Source organism: Miniopterus natalensis, chromosome 11, assembly GCF_054644295.1.
Source record: "Miniopterus natalensis isolate mMinNat1 chromosome 11, mMinNat1.hap1, whole genome shotgun sequence".
Taxonomy (NCBI): Eukaryota; Metazoa; Chordata; class Mammalia; order Chiroptera; family Miniopteridae; genus Miniopterus; species Miniopterus natalensis.
In genome coordinates this window covers 5,381,224-5,400,670 of record NC_142091.1, presented here as the reverse complement: position 1 = coordinate 5,400,670, position 19,447 = coordinate 5,381,224, and the positions used below count along the sequence as shown (strand labels likewise).

General features: G+C 57.4%; 1 protein-coding gene across 1 annotated transcript in view; it reads right to left on the bottom strand.

Annotated features, from left to right (window-relative positions):
• The window catches only part of NECTIN1 (nectin cell adhesion molecule 1), a 62,906-nt gene extending 43,725 nt beyond the window's left edge, over positions 1–19,181 (bottom strand). The window contains exon 1 of the mRNA XM_087821474.1: positions 19,003–19,181. Coding sequence (XP_087677600.1) covers positions 19,003–19,081 — 79 coding nt within the window. The 5' untranslated portion in view covers positions 19,082–19,181. The remainder of the gene's footprint in view (positions 1–19,002) is intronic.
• Positions 19,182–19,447: the final 266 nt, after the last annotated feature.

The window sequence follows — 19,447 nt, the reverse complement described above, 5'->3', positions numbered from 1 at the left end:
TGTAAGGCTCCACCCTCGACTGTCAGAAAGCTCCCTCAACGGGGATCCTGCTCCCCTGCCAGTCTCTGCCGGCTGCTTCCTCTCCCTCTCCCAGGCCAGGCTCTCTCCTCTGGGATATTTTAGGTACTGGCTCTTGCCTGCTTTGGGGAGCACCATCTTCTTCTGTGCCCACTCCTCCTCTTTTTTGGTTAAGGGTCACCCCTCACTCTCCCTTTCGCTACGCTGCTCACATCCTGCTCCGACCCCTGCCACTCCCCTGCCAAGCCTTCCACGCCATCGCCCACGCCAGGGACCGCCTAGGTAGGTGCTCCACAAAGGCTGTCAGAGGAAACCACCCTCCCCAACTTTTCTCACCTCTGAGCATCCTTTAGGCAGCCCCCAGACTCAGCCACCCCCTCACCTCTACGATGCCAGGTTGCCCAAGCCTCCCCTCCTCCCAGGTCCTTCTCAGGGTCACAGCTCCCAGATGAGACCCGGGGCTTTGCATTACCGAGTGCACACTACGTGCCAACGCTGCGCTCGCCGCATCTGGGTGGCGGTGATGGCGGTGGGGGGAGAGGGAGGAAGGTAGAGAACTGAGAAAAAACGAGGGGTTTTCCTTTTCTCTCGAAGCTCAGTCTAGCTGGGACAAGATGTGAAGACAAATAATTACTGACTGATAAGTGCAGTGCTTTGTTTGTTTGCCTCTTAAAGTCCGAAGCAAAAGCAACGGGAGCCAGGAGGGGTGATTCTGAGGGCGACGCAAGGAGCACAGGGTGAGGCTGTCGCTGGGTCTGCAGAACAGGCAGGCATCCCTCAGAGGGGGCGGGGGAGAGGGAGCGGAAAGAGCGGCTTCAGAGCACGGACGGGGCCGAAGCCCGGCTATCTGGCCTATCTGGCCTATCTGGCGCAGAGGGAGCCGGCAGGGGGGGCAGGCCCTGGCCCGCGGGGGCTCTGTTAGGAGGGGCCTGCACTCCCCCGAGTGAGGGGAGGGGCCGAGCCCTTAGGGCGGTGGTGCGGAGGGGGCCAAGCGTCCTGGCGAAAGGGCAGTCACAGCAGACCACAATGCCCCATCCATCCCCACGGAGGGCCCGGGAGGACACAGGCAGAAGCAGGGGCCGGGAGGGGAAGACAGGGAGTGACTGCAAATGGGCACACTGTCTCCTTCCGGGGAGAAGAAATTTCTTGTATGAGGGCGTGGTGACGGCTGCACAACCTTGTGAATGTACTAAAACCCACCGCACTGCATGCTTTAAAGGGTGACTTTTAATCGTATCTCAATATAAATAGAAGAGGCACATGAAGCAGGACTGATGGTGGGGAGCTAGAGCCCACCCCTAACGGGCGCAAGCAGCGGCACTCCCCGAACACGGGCTCGCCTGCTCAGCTGAGGCCTGAGACTGCTGTCTTCCTCCTCCCCACCCAGGACTCCTTCTGTTGGGGTGGGGAGCACCGGGGAGATCCGGGGATCCCACGCAGGGCAGCTCCCTCCTGCCCCATATGCAAGAGATGTGGCGGCACATCACGTCTGAGACCAGAGTGACAGGCCACCTGACAAGCCACACCACGGATTTTTGAGACAGGCGGGTCCCCTGATGGTACAGCAGCCACAGAAAAGGCTTTGCCATAGATGGGAAATTAGGGCAGAAAATAACTCTGTGAAAAGAGAACTGTCTAGAAACAGGAGAGACACAGCCTCGCTCACACCGCGTGTCAGGGCCTTCCCGATCACATGCATGTGGGGCCGGAGGGAGCTTGCTAGAGGTGGGGGTCTCAGGACCTCCTCAGTGCTCCCCATCCCAACAGAATTAGTCCTGGAAAGAAGACAACAGGGTATCCAGGGACCATCCAGAGGCAGAGCGGCCACATTTCCTTCGAATTGCTCAGAGCTCTCCTGCCTGCCAGGCCCGCTCTGTTCACGGGGAGTGGGGGGGCGGGAGGGGAGAAAGGGAGGGGGTCGTGGGGCAAGGGGCTGCAGCAGAGGCCTTTGTGTGGGGCTGTGAGAGAGCATTCATTCCCAGGGGAGGGAAGCAAGGCTGTGGGGCTGGGGCTCCCTGGACACAGGCTGGGAGGGGCAGTGTATCAGCCATCACAGTGGCTGAGATTCTGGTTCCTGTGAAGTGGTGTGTGAGAGAGGTCCCTGGCTGAAGGATCTGAGGTGCCTGGATGGAGTGAGGAAGTGGCTCGGAGGCAGGCGTGGCTGAGGCTCAGAAGCACAGGCACAGACCACAGGCTTTCATGCCTGAGGTCCCCCTCTGGCTTTAGGTGCTGGCAGAAGGGCAGGGCTAGCTCCCCAGGTGGCAAGAGCTTGTGAATGGAGGGGCAGGGGTCCTGTGTGGGAGGCCCAAAGGAGCTGGGAGAGAGCAGGGCCGGGGTTAGGGTGGGAGAGCGGTGCCGGGGGACTTCTGACTCCCTGGCAGGCAATAACTTTATTTTTACTCTGGGCTTCATGGTAAGGGCAGGGCAGAGAGCAGGAGGTGAGGCAGAGCAGGTTTGAGGGACGGACTTTGCTGATTTTTCCCAGCACCCCCCAGGCCACTTCTCTCACCACAAACCTCAGTCTCAAGCCACTTGGTTGTCATGGAAACAGGTTGGAATAGAACAGATGGTCTCCACTAGCCAAATTCCAATTAAACAGGGCAGAGATGAATCAGAAAGGGGGTGTGATGTGACCAGGCCACAGAGGACTCTGCCCACAACCATCCCTGCCCGTCCCAGACTACTGCAGGTGGACAGGAAGGCTCTGGTAGGAATATTCTGGGAGGGGGAGGAATCTCAGGTGGGTAGAGAAAGCTAAGCTGGGGGCAGTTAGTTACCGCTACCTCCCGGCCCTGCTCTCTCCTGGCTCCTTTGGGCCTCCCATACAGGACTCCTGCCCCTCCAGTCACCCCTACCTCCACCTCTCCAATTCTCGAAGGTGCAGGCTGGAGGTTCAGAGGATGCCACCCTGGAGAGGGGCAGCATCAGGGGCAAACATAAAGATCTGCCAAAACACTAAAACAGGCACAGCTGAATGCATGTGTGTACACCCAAGCACATGTATGCAAACAGTGCTGTGTATGTAGATATGCACATGTGTGTGCATGTTTACATGCACAGAAACACATGGGACCATGTGCAGAAAGGTTAACTAAAGTCATTGATCAGACACACTCTTAGAATAGTACAAAGGAAATGCTTTGGAAAACAAAGTAATTTAATTCAATTTACTTAATAAGTCTTATGAATCTATCCAGTGCCTGAAAGTAAGGATTATAAGCACACACACACACAAGTGATATGGTCATGGGCTCAAGGACACAGGATAAATTAATAACATGGCAGGAAGTGTCATACCAACACCGGGAGGAAATGATGAATTTGGGGAGGGAGAGTAGGGAAGGAAGGTCCTTGAAGGCTGAGTGGGAGTTTGCCAGACAGCGAAGCAGGGCCCTCCAGGCAAGGTGGACAGTGAGAGCACAGGCCTGGCAGAATGAGAGGGGAGGTGGCGTGTGGAAGGGACCCAGCCCGGTAAGAGTAGGGTTTGAAGTGTAGGGCTGCTAGTGGAAGGGAAGACCCTGGGAAAAATCCTGGTGTGGATTGAATAATTTCTGACTCACAAAAACACCCACACACAGAAATGCCACAGCACACACCTGCCTGCAAAGCCACACATCCATGCACAACTTCTCACACAGCCACAGAGCCCCTGGTCCCCAGGGCTCAGTACACAGGAGGTACTTAGTAAATGCTGACTAGATGGGAAAAAGAGGATTTTGTTTGCTACAAACAACATGAGGTGGGTCTGGGAAGTGTCAGGAGAGAGGGAACCATCAGATGTGTTCCCATCTTGGCTATGGGGTTAAAGAAAGTGCCAGGAAAACAGGTGTACAGAAGAAGGAAACCTCACGGCTTCTTGGGGTTGTGAAGGAGGGGAATCGAGCCAGCTCCCATCAGTTTCCTGCACATTTATGGAGCACCTACTGGGCACAAAGCAATGAGCTAGAGCGTGCAGAGATTTTAAGGTTGAGTCCTCTCTTTCAAAGAGCTCAGGGTCTGGGGTCAAGGGAGAAGAGAAAGTGTCAGACAACACAGTACCAGGAGGCGGGGGGACTCAGGGGAGGAAGCTGTTTGGGAACTAGGTAATTCACAGGTGGATATGTTGGGGCTCTGGGCTCAGCCAGCAGCAGGAGCCAAGGCCCGGGGTCAGGAGTGGAAGAGCTAGGAGCAGTTAACTTTGGCTGGGACCTAAAATGTGCCCATGTTAAGTATGGGAGATATTTTTGGAAAAGTAGGTTCTGAGACCCTAGACTAGAGGTTCTCAACTGGAGGTGATTTTGCCCCCTACCCCCGGGACATTCAGCAATGTATCAATGTATAAAGACATTTTTTATTGTCACATGGTAGGAGAAGGGAAATAATGCTCCTGGCATCTCATGAGTAGAGGCCATAGATGCCACTAACGTCCTCCAGTGCACAGGACAGCCCCACACAGCAAAGAACGACCCAGCCCAGATGTAGCAGGGCTGGCGGAGCTGAGAAGCCCTGGCCGGATTGTGGTGTGTACTTGAGCAGCGGGACAGGGAGCCTGCTAAGGCTCAGGCCTAGCAGGAGCTCTGTGGTGCTGTGCAGGTTCTGCAGAAGGGAGAGGCTCCAGGGTGTCTCAGAGCGGGTGGTGGTGGGATGGGAAGGGGTCCTGCAGAAATGGAACCAATAAACACTGATAACAAATCAGATGTGGAGGTAGAGGAGGAGTCACAGCTCCAGGGAATGACAGACCTGGGTTCGAGCAGAGAAGGAAGAGCCAAGCAGGAAGAGGGACGAGGCAGCTTTGGGCTGCACACAGGGTGCAAGTGGCAGTGCCCAGCTGGGGGTCAGAAAAGCTGGTCTGGGGTGCAGATCTGGCTGGAACTAGACAGCACAGACTGTGGGATTGTTCTCTTAAGTCCCAAAGCCTCCACATGGCCTTCCCAGTCCCTCCATGGCCACACACTCCCCTCCCCGACCCAGGAGACACCCAGGAGGTGCCAGCCTCCCTGCATGGGTGCCCACACTGGCCTCCCTCAGGCTGTCCTGGCCACTCCTACTCAGCCACCAGGTCTCAGTGTCAAGGTTACTTCTCCAGGGATGCCCCCAGGTGAGGGCCAGTGTCTCCTCACAGCCCAGTGCGTCACCCAGCAACAGGGATGACACCTGATTTGAGTACAGGACATCACTATGCGACTCAGTTCCAGCTCCTGCAGAGGATTAAAAGAGGCCGGAGAGGTTCCTCTTTCCCTCGCTTCACCTCTGGTCTCCTTTCCCTTGCCCCTTCTTTGCCCCTGCTCCCCACACACAGGGCCTCACAAAGACAGGTCTAGAAAGGGCCGCCAGCTGCCAGGATGGGGCTGCTCCAAGGCCCTGAGGAAGAGGCAGGGAAGCCTGGACAATATCCAAAGGGAAGCTGTCCAGCAGTCAGAGACGAAAAACGCCACCCGAAGGCCAAACCTCAAGGACACCTGGCTGGCTCTCCTCACCCTAGGCCTCCAATTCTGCTTTCCTGGGAGTTACCTGGTCTTCAGGTGCCCCCAGGCATCAGCCTTTGAATAGAAAGCTGTCAAGCTCCATCTGCATTGCTCAAAGTCCTTTTCTTTACACACAGTACCTGGCACGTGAGGCTCAAAAGATCATCTGTTGACCGATTAACCTCAGTTACAAGATTAGGAAAGAATTACCCACAGGGTAACCCAGGACCCCATCTGGCCAGCCAAGTGAGTTAATGGGTCTGTAGGCACTGCCAAGGAGAGTAACAAGAGGCTCCCTTTGGGGTGGTCCTAAGCCTGCCCTCCCAGCAGGAAATATCTAGGGGCATCCACAGAGCCTGTGGGGAGGCCAGTGAATGCAGGTCACTAATCTCTCTTGGAGATTAAATACCAGACTGGCTCTGGAAGCCAGAAACAAGATGGGGGGGAAGGGGAGACCCAGGGCAGGGTTGGAGGTGGGGGCTCCTTTTCAGAGGCTTGGGAAGAGCCTAGAAGTATCTCCAGGCTTGGAGGTGGGAGAGAGAAAATTGAGGAAAAAAACACCGATGATTTATTAACCAGTTACTAATTATTAACCAGCTAGACTCTTGGACTTGAGGGCCCAATTTCTGGCTTTCATCACTGTTGGATCCTAAGCACCTCTGGAACTTCTCACCCCCACCCTGTCTCCCAGTTCCTCTGCCTCCCAGCAGACTTATCTCCAGCCTGGCCTGGCTTTTATTTCCAAGTGCCCTTCCCTCCCTTCCCCCTTCCCCTTCCGCCCCTCCCCCCCTTCCCTTCCTTCCCTTCTTCCAGAGGCTATATATATTCTGGAATATCAACCCCTACTCCCAGCCCTCAGGGGTATCAAGAGAGACTGGGATGACAGTGATGTTTGGTCTGAGAGACCTGGAGGCAATCCTAGGGACTCCCCCAGCTCCTTATCTCTCCCTGCTCAGCCTCAGGGTTTGTAAGGAGGCTGGAGGTACCGGAGCACCACAGAGGAGGCGTGGAGGTGTGCCACCCTGCTGCGCCCTGAATCCCATGCTAGGGAGGGGTCTGATGCAAGGGAAGGCGGCAAGGAGCAGCAAGCCTGGGGGACATGGGAGAAGGGGCTCCAAGCTGAGCCTCCTGGGCTTTGGGGCAGGGGTACTGGAGCTGAGTCGGTGAAGGCACTTTGGGAGGCAGATCCTAAGTAGCCCCCTCTTTGGGGTTCAGGAAGGAGGCTTCTGGGTTACCCTTAGGATAAAAGGAAGTCCAGATTCTCCAGGGGCAAAAGACTCATTTAACCACTGGCTATGCGAATTATGGCTAAGCCAGTCTCACAAAAGCAGCCAAGCAGCCACAGGGCCTGCCTGGGAGCTGTTGGTGCCAGACCCCAGTGCACTGCCTGTGGGTGGCAGATTCTGGCCCAGAAACTGTACCAGTGTCCGACAGGGGTGCCTCACCCTGCCACATGCCCTGCTCCCTCGCCCAATGTGTGACATGCCAAAGAGCTGCTGCATCACATCATGAAGCACCAATGGGCGACGAGAGAGGCTGCCAGATCCCCCCACATATGACCTCTCACCAGCTGGTCCCACCATCCCACGAGGCCACAGTCTGCTTGGAGAATTGGGGGCTGCTTCCACTGCCTCTGGGGTAAAGTGACTACAGGAGGTCCTGCTCTCAGGCCCACCCTACCCCACTGTCTTCCCTATGCCCTGAGTCTCTTCAATATGCTCCCTCTCTCAGGCCCCTCCTTGCCCACACCAACTTAATTCCCACTGGAGGTAAGTGGGTCTTTCACTGCAATTTATTGTTGGGAAGGGGTGAGATGGTGGTGGAAGTGAGAAGGCAGCCAGCCCACTCTGCTCCTCCTGGATCCTTGGGCAGTGTGGGGTGAGGAAATCCTGGAGCAAAGCCCTGGCTGGCCAGCCCACTGGAGCAGCGCACCTGCGACTGGGATCTAGACAATCTGCTTCTGAGGAGAGCGCCTGAGATGGTCAAGTGTGTCAGACCTGGTTGAATGAGCTAATGGAGAGGAGGCCCTGGGAGCCAGAGGCCATCTTTAAATGACTGAAGGACACAATGTGCAAACTCCAATGTGCTCCACAGGATTCCAAGGGCGTAGAAACAGGACTAATGGGCTGGAGTTTCAGGGGTACAGCTTTCAGCTCAGTGCAAGCAAATATTTGGGGCAGTCAGAACTGTATGGGGTTCCACATAGGGTGGTGAGTTCTCCATCACTGAGGGTAATCATGCAGAAGCTGGATGATCAACCAACCAGTAGGGATGTGGTAGAGGGGTTTCAAGAAGTGAATGGGTGCTACATTATTTGACTACCCTGCCAATGCTGAGATCCTAAGACTCTGACTTACCCTTTCTATCCTCTTACCTTCCCCTATAGGGCAGCTAGGTACTCTCAGCTGAGGGCCCCACAGGGAGGGGAACAAGTGGGTTCAGATATTTAACCCACCTTAAAGGATGAAGCAGAATGCAGCCCTCTGCCTAGCCACACCTGCCACTTAGTGTGGAAACATGGAGGGCTTAACGAGAGTGACAGGCTTACGGGGGCATTACCCTGCAAGGCCCTAGCTCCTCTCCATCTCCCAGCCAGGCTACTGCCCTGTGGGCATTAAGAGGTGGCACCTTTAGGTGTCACCTGCTGTGTGTGAGACCAGAGGGTGATACCATCCCACGCTGGACTGGAGCTCCAGGAGGGCAGGCCGTCATGTTCACTGCTCAGTCCCTGCCCCCTACTCAGTGCCAGGATCGGGAGTGAAACTGCTTCTCTCCCACCGTACCAGGTGGGCTCCCACAAGTGCTGGCACCAGGCACCTAGGGCAGCCTCAATCCTGAACCTGGGATTTCTTGGTCAAGGGCGTATAACTTGCTTTAAGAAAGGAATACAGGATGGTTCCAAAGGACAACCAGGCACCTTCCCAGGTGACCTTCTGGGCATTGGGGTAGTTTTCCCATGGGCCTGAGGCCCTGATGTACCCTTCCTGAGCTGATCACCCTGGAGAAGTTGCAGAAGCCCAGCTGAGGAACCCCCTGCAGTATGCTGGGTCAGGAACTGCAGGGAGGGCTCTGGAGCCTGGCCTTGCAGTCCCAGGGAACCAACTCTCCCCAGACCGGGGTCCCTGGGAGCCCAGCAGCTGAGAGCAGCCAGTGTTCTGCAGACTTGCTCATACCAGACGCTGTGCTAATCACCTGCGCCATTCATTTCTTTGAAACCTCCAATTATCGCATCCCCATTTTATGGTGAAGGAAATTCAAGTTTAGAAAAGATAAGACACAAATGTACACAAGTGCCTGTTAGTAATGAAAGGTGGAGACCACTGGCTCCAAAAAAACAGTGCAGTAAGTCTATTTTCTGGGGAAAAAATAGTCAAACCAGTTGTTTGTGATCTTATAGACAAAACAATCATCTAAGATTGACCTCCCCATTCTCTAGCTGGCTGCTGGGGGCAGTGCAGACTCTGGCTTGGACAGCCATCATCTTCGATTGCTTGCCTTGCCCCAGGCTCCATGAAGCTGGGTAAGTCCCTCACTTCCTGGGGGAGAAGATGCCCATCAGGAGCAGGCGTCCCCCACAGGGCACGTGACCTGTGCACATGCACACAGCACGCACCTCATGCGTACACGCATAAACCATAAACCTCTCACACACAGAGCACATCAGAACACTGGAAAGAAAAACACAAATCGGCACACACCATCCCTCCCGCACACACTGCACAAATGCTGAGGGAGAGGAGTGATGAAGTGATGGGTGATGGGAGAGGAGGCTCGGCTGTTCCCTAGGAAGGGTGCTTCTGAGCAGAGCTGGGGCTGGTCTCTGGAGAAGCTGCCTCGTGGGGAAGGGGAGCCACAGAGACCGTCCCCAGCTGTCCCCGAAGCAGCGCTGAGAGGCGGGAGTCAAGAATCCTCACTGCCTCCCCTACTCCATCACTACCCTCTTCAGTACTGAACACTCCCCGCCAGGACCATAATATGAGTCCTGAGAGGTCACAAGGGTGGGAGGGCTAGGCCTGGCAGGGGCACACACAGGGGAGCAGGGGGCTGTCATGTAAGTTCTCCAAAGGTCCATTCATCAACTGAGTGGGGATAATCAGGGTGCTTAGCTGGCCCAGGACTCTGATTGCTCTCTGGGCACCATAAACACAGGGCATGAATCTGGGAAGGGGCTGAGTAGGAGGGTGTCTTGATAGCAGGGTTGGCCTCTCTCTGGGAAAGGGGAGGAGGCCCATCATTCTGGGAGATGCAGCAATGTAGGCCAATGAGATCAGCACAGTTCAGGGGGGCAGGAGAGGTCGGCCATCAAAATAATCCAGTGCAGAATGGCTGCTTGGCTCTGATTTTATTTACACTCAGGAAGAAGCCTGTCCCTGCCTTCGCTCCAATTCCTACCCAAGAGCTGTGGTAGGTGGTAGAGCCTTTGCCACTGATTCAAACCCTCAAAGGAGGCCCGGCCCAGAGGGCAGAGGAGGGTGTGAGAGCAACTTAGCTCGAGAACAGTGTCCTGGGCAGCAGGCTCTGGCCAGAGCTGGTCCCTTGGTACTGAAAAGGCGATCCTTACGTTTGGATGGGGTTCAGGGGGTCATGAACCCTCCTTCCAAGCAGGTCCTGGGTGCAGGACACATTCCAGTCCCAGGAACTGGCTGTAGCTCTGGCCAGCCTGGGCCACACTGGCTGCGCTGTAATTCAAGCTAATGGAGCATGGATAATCTGGAACAGCAGCGAGTGTAGGCAGCATTTCTCTCCGACTTCGAAACATATCAGATGACTATTTTGCAGCCCAGTCACCTTCCTAATTAAGAAAGGGAGTTGTGAGGCCTGAGTCACATGGTGACCCGTAGGGCCATCGGAGTCCACCCCTAGTCCTGGGAGTGGGTTTTGATTTTCTGCTCCCATGACCCTCTTTCCTGGTCTCTAGCCCAGCTGCAGTGCTCGGGTTGCCTCTGCCCCAGCTCCCTGGCCTGAACCTGCCTGGGCAGACGAAGCACCAGCCCTTTCGTTCCAGGAGCGGAGCAGCCAGCCCAGGTGAACACCCTAAGTCCTCTCCCTGCCATCTTTTAGAATTTTGGGTGAGGGCAGGAGAGATGGAAACCTTACAGAAGCTTAGGATAGGTCCTGGCATAAGACCAACTTGCTGAGCCATGGGTCCACCTAAGACCTGGGGCCAGCCTGGGAATACCAGCTGGGGGGCAGTTCCAGAAAGATTCTTCGAGAGAAGCCATTACACTCGCCTCCAGTCTCACCGTGAAACGTGGCAGGAGGACCCCAATGTCATCAGTGATGCCCAGAGGCTCAGGGTATGAAAGAGTGAGACTATGAAGATGTTTCCCCCCAGCATTGCCACATTCATACTCCCAAGACACAGCATGATGCTGGAAGGACATGCCAGGACTGGCAAGGTAGCCAAGGGACACAGCAGTAACTGCTGAGGCCCTCTGAGGACAAGCACCAGTAGCTCCCCAAATGCTCCAGGAAGGCACCAGGTTCTTTCTATAAGGTCAAAGGGAGCAGGAAGGTGAGCGATAAGGCTCTCCATGGAGGCAGCGCCACGCAGGGGTGGCGGGCATCCTGGAGGCAAGGTCTTGTGACTCCAGCCTTAGTGAGTTGTTCACTAACCTGCCCACCCACCAGAGGAGAGGCGGCTTAGCCAAGTGGTATGACCATGGATACTGAGCCTGACTTCCCAGATCTGAACCCTGGCTCTGCACTTACAGCTGTGTTACCCTGGGCAAATCAATCGAACGTCTGCCGGGGCCTTGTTTGTCCATGTGTAAAAAAGGGGAGAGCAGAAGTACTTTCTGTGTGAGTTGTTAGGAAAATTAAATAAGTTATTATATGTAAGATGTTTACAACAGTGTCTGGGTGTCCAAGAACTCTTTATAAAGGTTTGCTGCTATTATTATAATCAACTGCCAGCCCACGATGGGCTGGCCCCGCGTTAGGCCCTGAGGATTCCGAGCCCTGTCAGTGACGGAGCCTGTCTTTTTGGAGCTCTGTCCTATGGAGAAGATAAGTCTCAGGCCCACATAACTACACAGCAAGATGCAGAACTATATTGCCACTGGTGGCAGGGATGCGGTGCAGGGCTGGGGCTCAGAGGTGGGAAGGGTTTCCCCAGCTGGGGGTGCAGGAAGGCCTCACGCCAGAAGCAGCGTTTGACCTCAGTGTTTAGATGTGAGAAATGAGGGAGAACTTCAGGGGCAATGGCACGTGCAAAGGCACCGAAGTGGGAGCGCAGAGGGCACAGAGGAGTGTGTGGCTCTGTGGGCCTGGCCACGCTGGGGAGGGCAGTGGGAGACGAGCCAGGGAGGTACAGCCAGCAGAAACTTCTATGCCTGGGACTGTTTCTGAGGTGTCCTTTAGGTGTGCTCCTCCAAGAAACTGGGCAGAGTGGAGCCAGAGAGCCAGGAGTCAGGGAGAGAAGTGGACCAGGGGCTGCGGCAACAGTCCCGCAGAGGAGGATGTTGCTACCAGCCCCTTCTGCAGTGGCAGCCACATCAAGGAGCAGTAAGGCTGGCTTGATTCAGAGGTGCCTTCTCTGCTTCCTTTGTCCCAGCAGCTGGCAGCATTTGCCCACAAGACATTAGGAGTGAGGGAAGGGTGCCTGGGGTGCTGATCAGGGGCTAGAGAATTGGAGTCTATGACGGCAGCCTCACCAGCCCACTTGGGGCTTGCACTCCAGACAAGCTGCAGACCGGCCAGCCTCCAGTCCAGGTCAGGGCAGGGGCCAGTGCAGGTCTCCAGTCCCCTTTCTCCAGAGCAGGGCTGGACTCCAGCCTGCAGGTCCTTGCTCCCATCTCTGCTGACTCATTTGGTGCCAAGTTGGGGGCTGGGCTGTGTGATCTACCCCGGGGAGCAGACCCAGTCAGCTGCTCTTAGAGCCAGTTATTTGGGACTAGCACTTACTTTCCTCCCCAAGACTGAAGTGCTGAGAAGGGGCACGCTTTCCTTTGCTCTTGCCTCATTTTCTCACAGCAATGTGCGTGAGCCTGGTGGTATTCCGGTGACAGCAGACATGTGGGGTTGCAGGGAAAGAAAGAAAAAGCAGAGAGGGGAGGGCACAGGCAGAGAGGAGGCTGGCTGTCAACAGGCATTAGAATCTGCTAAGAAAGAACAGTGTTGGTAGGAAGAACCCCAAGCTGGAACCCAAGGCTCCATCACAGTGATAGCAGGCAAGTGACTACACCTCGGGGAGGGGGTTGGTACGGGACCAGGCAGCCTCAGCCAAGGCTTCCAGCTGGTGGAATTGTAGCTATAGGGGAGGGATAATGCTTCTGCCATGAGGTCCCTGGGTCTCTACCCCCATCTTTTGAACAGAAAGATGGACGAAGACTGAGGCCAAGGCCACTGTGAGGATGCCAGACTCCACCTCTGCGGCCAGGACACGTCTGTGTCGCCAGACCTGTGGGAGTGGTGGGTATGCTGGCTCCCACATCCAAAGATGCTCCTCCATGGAACGGTGATTTGCTGAGCTTCTCAGCCAGCTCCTTCAAGAGAAGGCAGACTCCTGTGAATAACCCTGGGCAAGCTCTGTCCTTGTCACCTTTAGGCAGGGAGCACAACTGAGGATCCAAGCGGACACAGGAACCCATGCCTCTAGCTCTGAAAGCTCAAATTCCAGGACGGGGGAGGGGCAGGACTCCATTTAAGCCCATAGATCAAGCTCCCAAAGGGACATTCTTGTGCCCATGGCCACTGGCCTGTTTTGCTGCCTGGGCCACGCCTGCAGCTGTGTCCCAACGGAGCCACCAGCCAGCGGAACTAATGTTCTCTAATGAGATCCGGGCCAGAATGGCAGGGCAGCTTTTATTGTCTGTGGCTTGGTAATGAGACCCCTCATAAACTGGGAATAAAATGGGGGTCTGCACAGAATTGAAGGAGTGGCCCAGGAGAAGGAGCTGACTCTCCCTGCCAAAGCTCACCCCTGTTCCCCTTGCTGCTCCATCCAGTCCATTGCTTTCTGAGCATTGCTCTGTGCCCCACTGCCAGGCCAACACCCTGCTCTGGGCCTGCCTGTGCCCTGGAGCTCTGGCCCTGCTTTTGTCTCCAGCCGGATCCCAGGAGGTGACGCTCTAGCTCCTGGAAGGACACCCTCTCCCTGGCTCCCCTGCCATTCTATTGTTGTATGGTTTGTACTCTGCTAGCCTGGGACATGGGCTCCATGGTCAACTCTGGCTGGATCACCCTACAACTATGTATGTCCTCAACTGACCCCCCACTTCCCCAAGGCGCTGCCATGCTCCGACTTGTTGTGGGGGGGAGAGTGGTGGTGGCTTGCGGAGCAAATAGCCATCTCACTGGATATGCTGTATCCTGGCCCAGTTCAGCCTCTTATAGATGTACCTGTCCACCCAGCCATTCCATTTCCTCAGCTACTAGGTCTGGAGTCAGAAGACCTGGACCGAGTTTGGCTACATTGCTGTGAGATGGTCAGCAAATGACTGCAGCTACCTCACCTTCCTCCCTGTGAAACAGAAGGACAGAGCTACTGGGGGTGAGCTAAAACCAGGAGCTGCAGAGAGCCGCAACGTTTTCGTTATTGGTGCAAGATTCACCTGCCACAGGGGAAAATGAGGGAAGGACTTCCTGCCAGTGAGCAGGAGGCGACTCTGGAGGATTCTTAACCTACTTGGCTCTACCATCTCGCTGAGTGAGATGGTACCATGAACTGCTGGAGAGAGGCTCCTGTTGCCCACCCTTCCTCCAAGTGTGGAGGTTTGAGGAAAGGCAGGGGCTGGTCCCAGGCCCTCCCTGCCAGCCCCAGCAAGCACACCAGATGGTCAGTGGTGCCCAGCTGGGCCACAGCCCGGGAGCAAGGTGGGTGCTGGGGAGAGTCCTCAGCGATGCAGGGAACAAAGGCCGCACAGCACCTGATGCTCACGCAGCACCCAACCACCAGGGTAGGGTGCCTGCCGCCAGCCAGGCCACCTTAGCCCCTCAGGGCTGCTGCAGCCTCTACCACAATTTCCAGGTGAGGGCAATGGTTCACTGCTCAAAGCAGCTCCTGGTTGGAGACAAGGGAAGTGAGGCAGCAGTGGGTAGACAGCTGAGTACCTCTTTCTCAAAGCGGTACAAAGTCAGTACTGCCCAGTTGCCGATGCAGAGGGGGCCAGGACCACTCAGAGGAAAGGCATAGGGAAGAGTAGCTACCGTCTACCACACATCTATCACATGCCTGGTGACGTGTGAAGCACATTTCATACATTATTGTTGACCTAGTCTTCACAAACCTCTCTTGAAATCTGTATTAACAGAAACCCATTTTACAGATGGGAGTACTGAGGCCCACAAAGTGACTTAACCAAATCCACTCAGCTAGCAATTGGTAGAGCTGGGATCCAAACCCAGTCCATCTGGCCCCACTTTGCTGTCTCACTATGCTGGGCAGACAAATGGGGCAGGTAATCTCCAGGTTGTAGGGAAGGGTACAGAGCTACCTGCTGCTCCCTTTTTACTAGGGCCTAGGACCACTGCTGCTCTGGCCTGGATGACTAAGAAAGGCACAGATGCCACAAGCCCCCTACAATACATACCTGTTGCTCCCTCCCCTACTCCAGGATAAACCTTGGAATTATCCATTTCCCTCAAGAGCCTGTCTGCTGTGCTGTCGGGAGTCTGTCTGTATCTGTCTGCACTGAGTTCATGTTTCCTTGTGGAATGGGTCAGGGTTTGGATATTAGGTAAGAGGTGTTTTCTCCTATTTCTTCCCTTTCGCCATCTCCCAACTCCAAATAACACAATAGAATCCAGAGCTTAAAGGGTTAACTGGACTAAGGGGTGTTATCTGCAGCTCAGGGCATTTCCTTTGCAAGATGATCCAGGCTCAGATCTTAAGTTACCTCCTGCCCAAGCCAGCACATCTGCTGCTGGCTCTGCAGACCTGGTCCCTACGGAGAGGGTGGGCATCATGGGGGAGGCCCCTTGCCAGCTGAACGTCAGTCCAGGGTGCAGGGCTCCCAGGACAGCCTCTCCCCCACTCCTTGCCCCTCATTCCCACTTCCCTTTCCAACAAGGTGGCTGCCACTCTCTGCTGCATGGACTAGGGAGCCTTTCAGGCACATGCATGTTGCCCACCTGGACATACGGTTCATGGAGGACCTAAGCCCACACTTACCCCTTTTTAAATGCCCAGGTGTGCCACCTTTCCCCTCAGACCATACTGCTCTCCAAGTATCCATGCAGGAAGCAAAGGTGCTAAACTAGTAGCTGAAAACCTCTCCAAGGGGTCCCTCACAGCCATTCAGGGATCCTGAGAGCCTCGGGCAAGCCAGGCCCCAGTTAACACCAGGTTCCGGCATAGCTCTGTGCTGGGGAGGCTGAGAAGGGAAGAAAGTCTCTCCAGGTGAGAATCTCCCACGAGGATGCAGAGGATGCAGAGGCCCCGTCTAAAGCCCAGGGCAGAGCACAAAAAGGAAGCAGTGTCCAGGCTCCCACCCCTTAAAGACATAGCAGCCTGTCTTGGAAGGAGCTGAAAGGAGCTGGCTAGGGCACATCCCAAGTCTCCTAAAGTCATCCTCACTGACACTGACATAAACACAGACATTATTAAGGTTCAGAGTCACTCACAAAATCCTACTTGGGGATCAGTTATGAGAATATATATTTGATTTATGACCCCAGTCCCATGGTGACCCATAGATACCAGAGCACACACCTCCTGTCCCAGTCCCCTAGGGCCTGCACAGGCAGTGAAGTGTAGATAACTAACAAGCACACAAAGCCTGCACTCCCCACCCCATACCGACTCGACTGCCAGAAACCTTACAGCCTCCGCCCCACAGCTGGCTAATGCACCTTCTAGCCTGGCACACTGGCTAACATTCAAGTTAAAAAAAAATCAGCAGAACAGGTGAACATACAGACACCTTCTCTGTCCCTCTCTGAGGTAGGAGCCATTCAATTTATCAGATTAACCAGGAAAGAAACAATCAGGAAAAATCGAAGGTACATTCGCACCTCCCTTGGGTGTTTTCTGTTGTGAGAGCAATGACCATTAGTTAGCTGCTACACAATGGCAGCATCAAACATGCAGCAACTGGGGCTACCCTCTGCCCCCAGCCTGGCCCACCAACTCAGCCGTCAGCACAGGGGTCGGGCCTGTGCGCCCACCCTGGACTAGAGTGTGGCTAAGCAACCACTGAGAAATGGGGAGAGGCAATAAGCCAGCAACCCTGCCACTCCTGTTTAAAAGCAGCCACCATGACAGTGAGCCCCACACAGCTGCAGAGAAGGGGCGTGCTGTGGCCAGACAGGTCTTCTGAGGGTGTGCATGACACCTGGGGTGTGTTTTCTTTCCAGACAAAAGGTTTGGGGAAGCCAATTAGGGAGGGTGTGGTACAGGTGGGACACCAACTCTGCACCTGCTTCTAGGCAGGTTCTTTGCCTCCTCCCTGGGTCCTCCTGTCCTTCTTTTGGGATGTAGTCCCTATGCCCCACCGGCTCTCTCCTCTGAGCTAACTCTAGGGAGACTGTCCTCTCAGAGGCCTGTGGGGCTTCACTAACCACCCTGCCTGGTAAAGTCTGTGTTGTTGAAAACATACTTCTGTGTTTATACTTCAATAGCCAGATTGGGAATGTTTTGAAGTCAGGGGCCCAACACAGGCACCAGGGGCTCCCTGACAGCCCCGCCCCCCGCGGGCTTCTCTCCTCACCCCTCCATGCTCAGAACCCAGAAAAGAGCAGCAGGCTGGCAAGTCCCTTAGGAAGAGCAGCAGCAGCAGTCGGGAGTTAGCCTGGGAGTGGCGGAGAGGGGTGTGTGGGGCAGCTTCTGGGCTTACCGTCCTGTGTGTCCAAGCGTCAGACAGGTACTACCATAACCACGCCTCCCTTCCAGAGGCCCAGGGGCACAGGCACTGGGTGCAGGAGCATGTGAACCCAGGACTTGGCAGCACTGACGCTACCCACCATAACAATTACAACCCATGGGGAGCCAGCAAGCGCTTATAAAGTTCTTTCTCTGCATCCCACCCCCAGCCTCTGGTTTTTTGGTGGGGGGAGTGTCCATACTTGAGCCAGGTGACAGTCACCTCTCTGCCCCGGCTTCCCGAGTTGGGTAGAGCAGGGCTGGCCTCCATGCCCCCAACAATTAACCACTGTGCATCCTAAATCTGGGGGAAGAAATAACCAAAGGAGGGGGAAATAGGGGTGAGTTGTTCCCCCTTCCCCCAACCTTCTCCTCCCTTTATTTGACCCAAGATTAGGTTAACCCCTAGGGCGCCAGACCAGCTAGAGCTCCGGGAAAGCTCTCCTTTAGCTGGGCTCCGGGCGTGGGTGGTATGGAATTGAAGGGCTTCCAGAAGCCCAAACACGGTGGTCAGAGAGAATTTCCTGCTTGCTTCCCAAGGAGGTGCAGGGTGAGACAAAGACCTCTCATCCTCACCAAGGCCACCTGCCAGGGAGGGGCTCGGTCAGGCTGCTCTGAGGCGGGAGTGACACCTGTGTGCCCTGGAACCCCCCAGCACCGCGACCCGCAGGAGCCGAGGCACCGAGGTGCGGCTTCCACAAAGTGCTTCGGGTCCCGCGGGCCGCCCGGCCCCTGCCTTCCCCGGGGCGCCCGGCCGCGCGGCGCGCAGGGGCCCACGGCAGGGCTGCGGCGGCGCGGCTCCCCCTCCTGCCCACGCGGAGGGGTCTTTGTGCGCCGACCCTTACTCCGCACCCCGCGGCCACGAGCACGTGCTCGGGCCAGGCCCCCTTCCCTCCGGGCCCCGCACGGCCGGAGCGGGGAGGACCCCGGGTTTCCTGCCGGAGGCGCCCCCACCTGCCCGGCCAGCCCGGGGGAGCCGGGCAGCTTTCCCGGGACACGAAGGGTTAAATCCAGGCGCGGGGACCCGGTGGCTCAGCCTCCCAAACGCATTTTCCAGTCCCTTCCCGCCCCGGCGCCCCGGCCGGTCCCGGCCTCCGCCCCCACCCCGCCGGTCCCTGGGCCGCTGCGGGCCACCCGGGGTCCGGCGTCCGGTTAACCCCTCGGCCGCCGGCGCTTCGAGGACAGGCGCCCCGGGAAAGTGGGTCACGCGCACCCGGCCGGCCCCGGGGCAGCGCCCGCCGGGAGCGGGCCGCGGGGGCCCCGGGGCCGGGAGGTCGCGCTCGGCCCGGCCCCGCCGCCCGGGAGGAGCCGCAGGTGAGCGCCCGCGGCCGGTGCCGAGCGGGACGCGGGGCGGGGGCCGGCGCCGCACAGCGCGGCAGAGGCGCCGGACAAAGGGCGAAGCGCCCCCGCCCCGAGCCCGCAGCCCCCCGGAGGCCGACGGGCTCCCGCGGGCCGGCCCGGCCCCCGCGACGGCGCCTGCGGGGGAACCTCGCATTTATGTAACGAGCAGTGTTTCCAAACTGCCGCCCGCGCCGAGCTGGTCACGGAGCAGACGGGACGCGACCAGGCATCACTTTTGTGAGGAACGCAGCGGAGAAAGTGCTCCCGCAGCCAGACGCTCCGGCCGCCTCCGGGGCAGGTCCCCGCCGCGGCCGCCACGCAGCCCCCGGGCCCCTCCCCGCCCGCAGCCCGGCGGGGGCGCCGGGGAGACCGCGGAAGGCGGAGCGGCGCGCTTACCTGGGAGGAAGAGCGCGGTCAGGCCGAGGGCGAGTCCCCACCAGCGTCCAGCCTCGCCCGCCAGCCCCATCGCAGCCATCGGGGCCGCAGGGCCGCGAGAAGGGCCGCGGAGCGCTCGGGCCAGCGGCCGGAAGGCGCGGGCGGTGGCGGCGGCCGGCGGGGCCGAGGGTGGGCGCGGCGGCGGAGGGCGCGCGGCGCGGGCTCGGGCGGCGGTCGGGCCTCGCGGCCGGCAGCTCAGAGGCTCGGCAGATGCCCGCCGCGCGCCGCGCGAGTCGTGCCCCCTCCTCCTCCGCTCCCTCCCGGCGCCGCCCCGCCCTCCGCTTCAGCGCAGCGGGCGCCGAGCGAGGGACCCGCCCCCGGCGCGCCCGCCGCCCGGCCGCTCGGCCGCGCGGGTTCCGGGCCCGGCCCGGCGCGCTCGCTCGCCCCCGCTCGGCCCCGCGTGCAG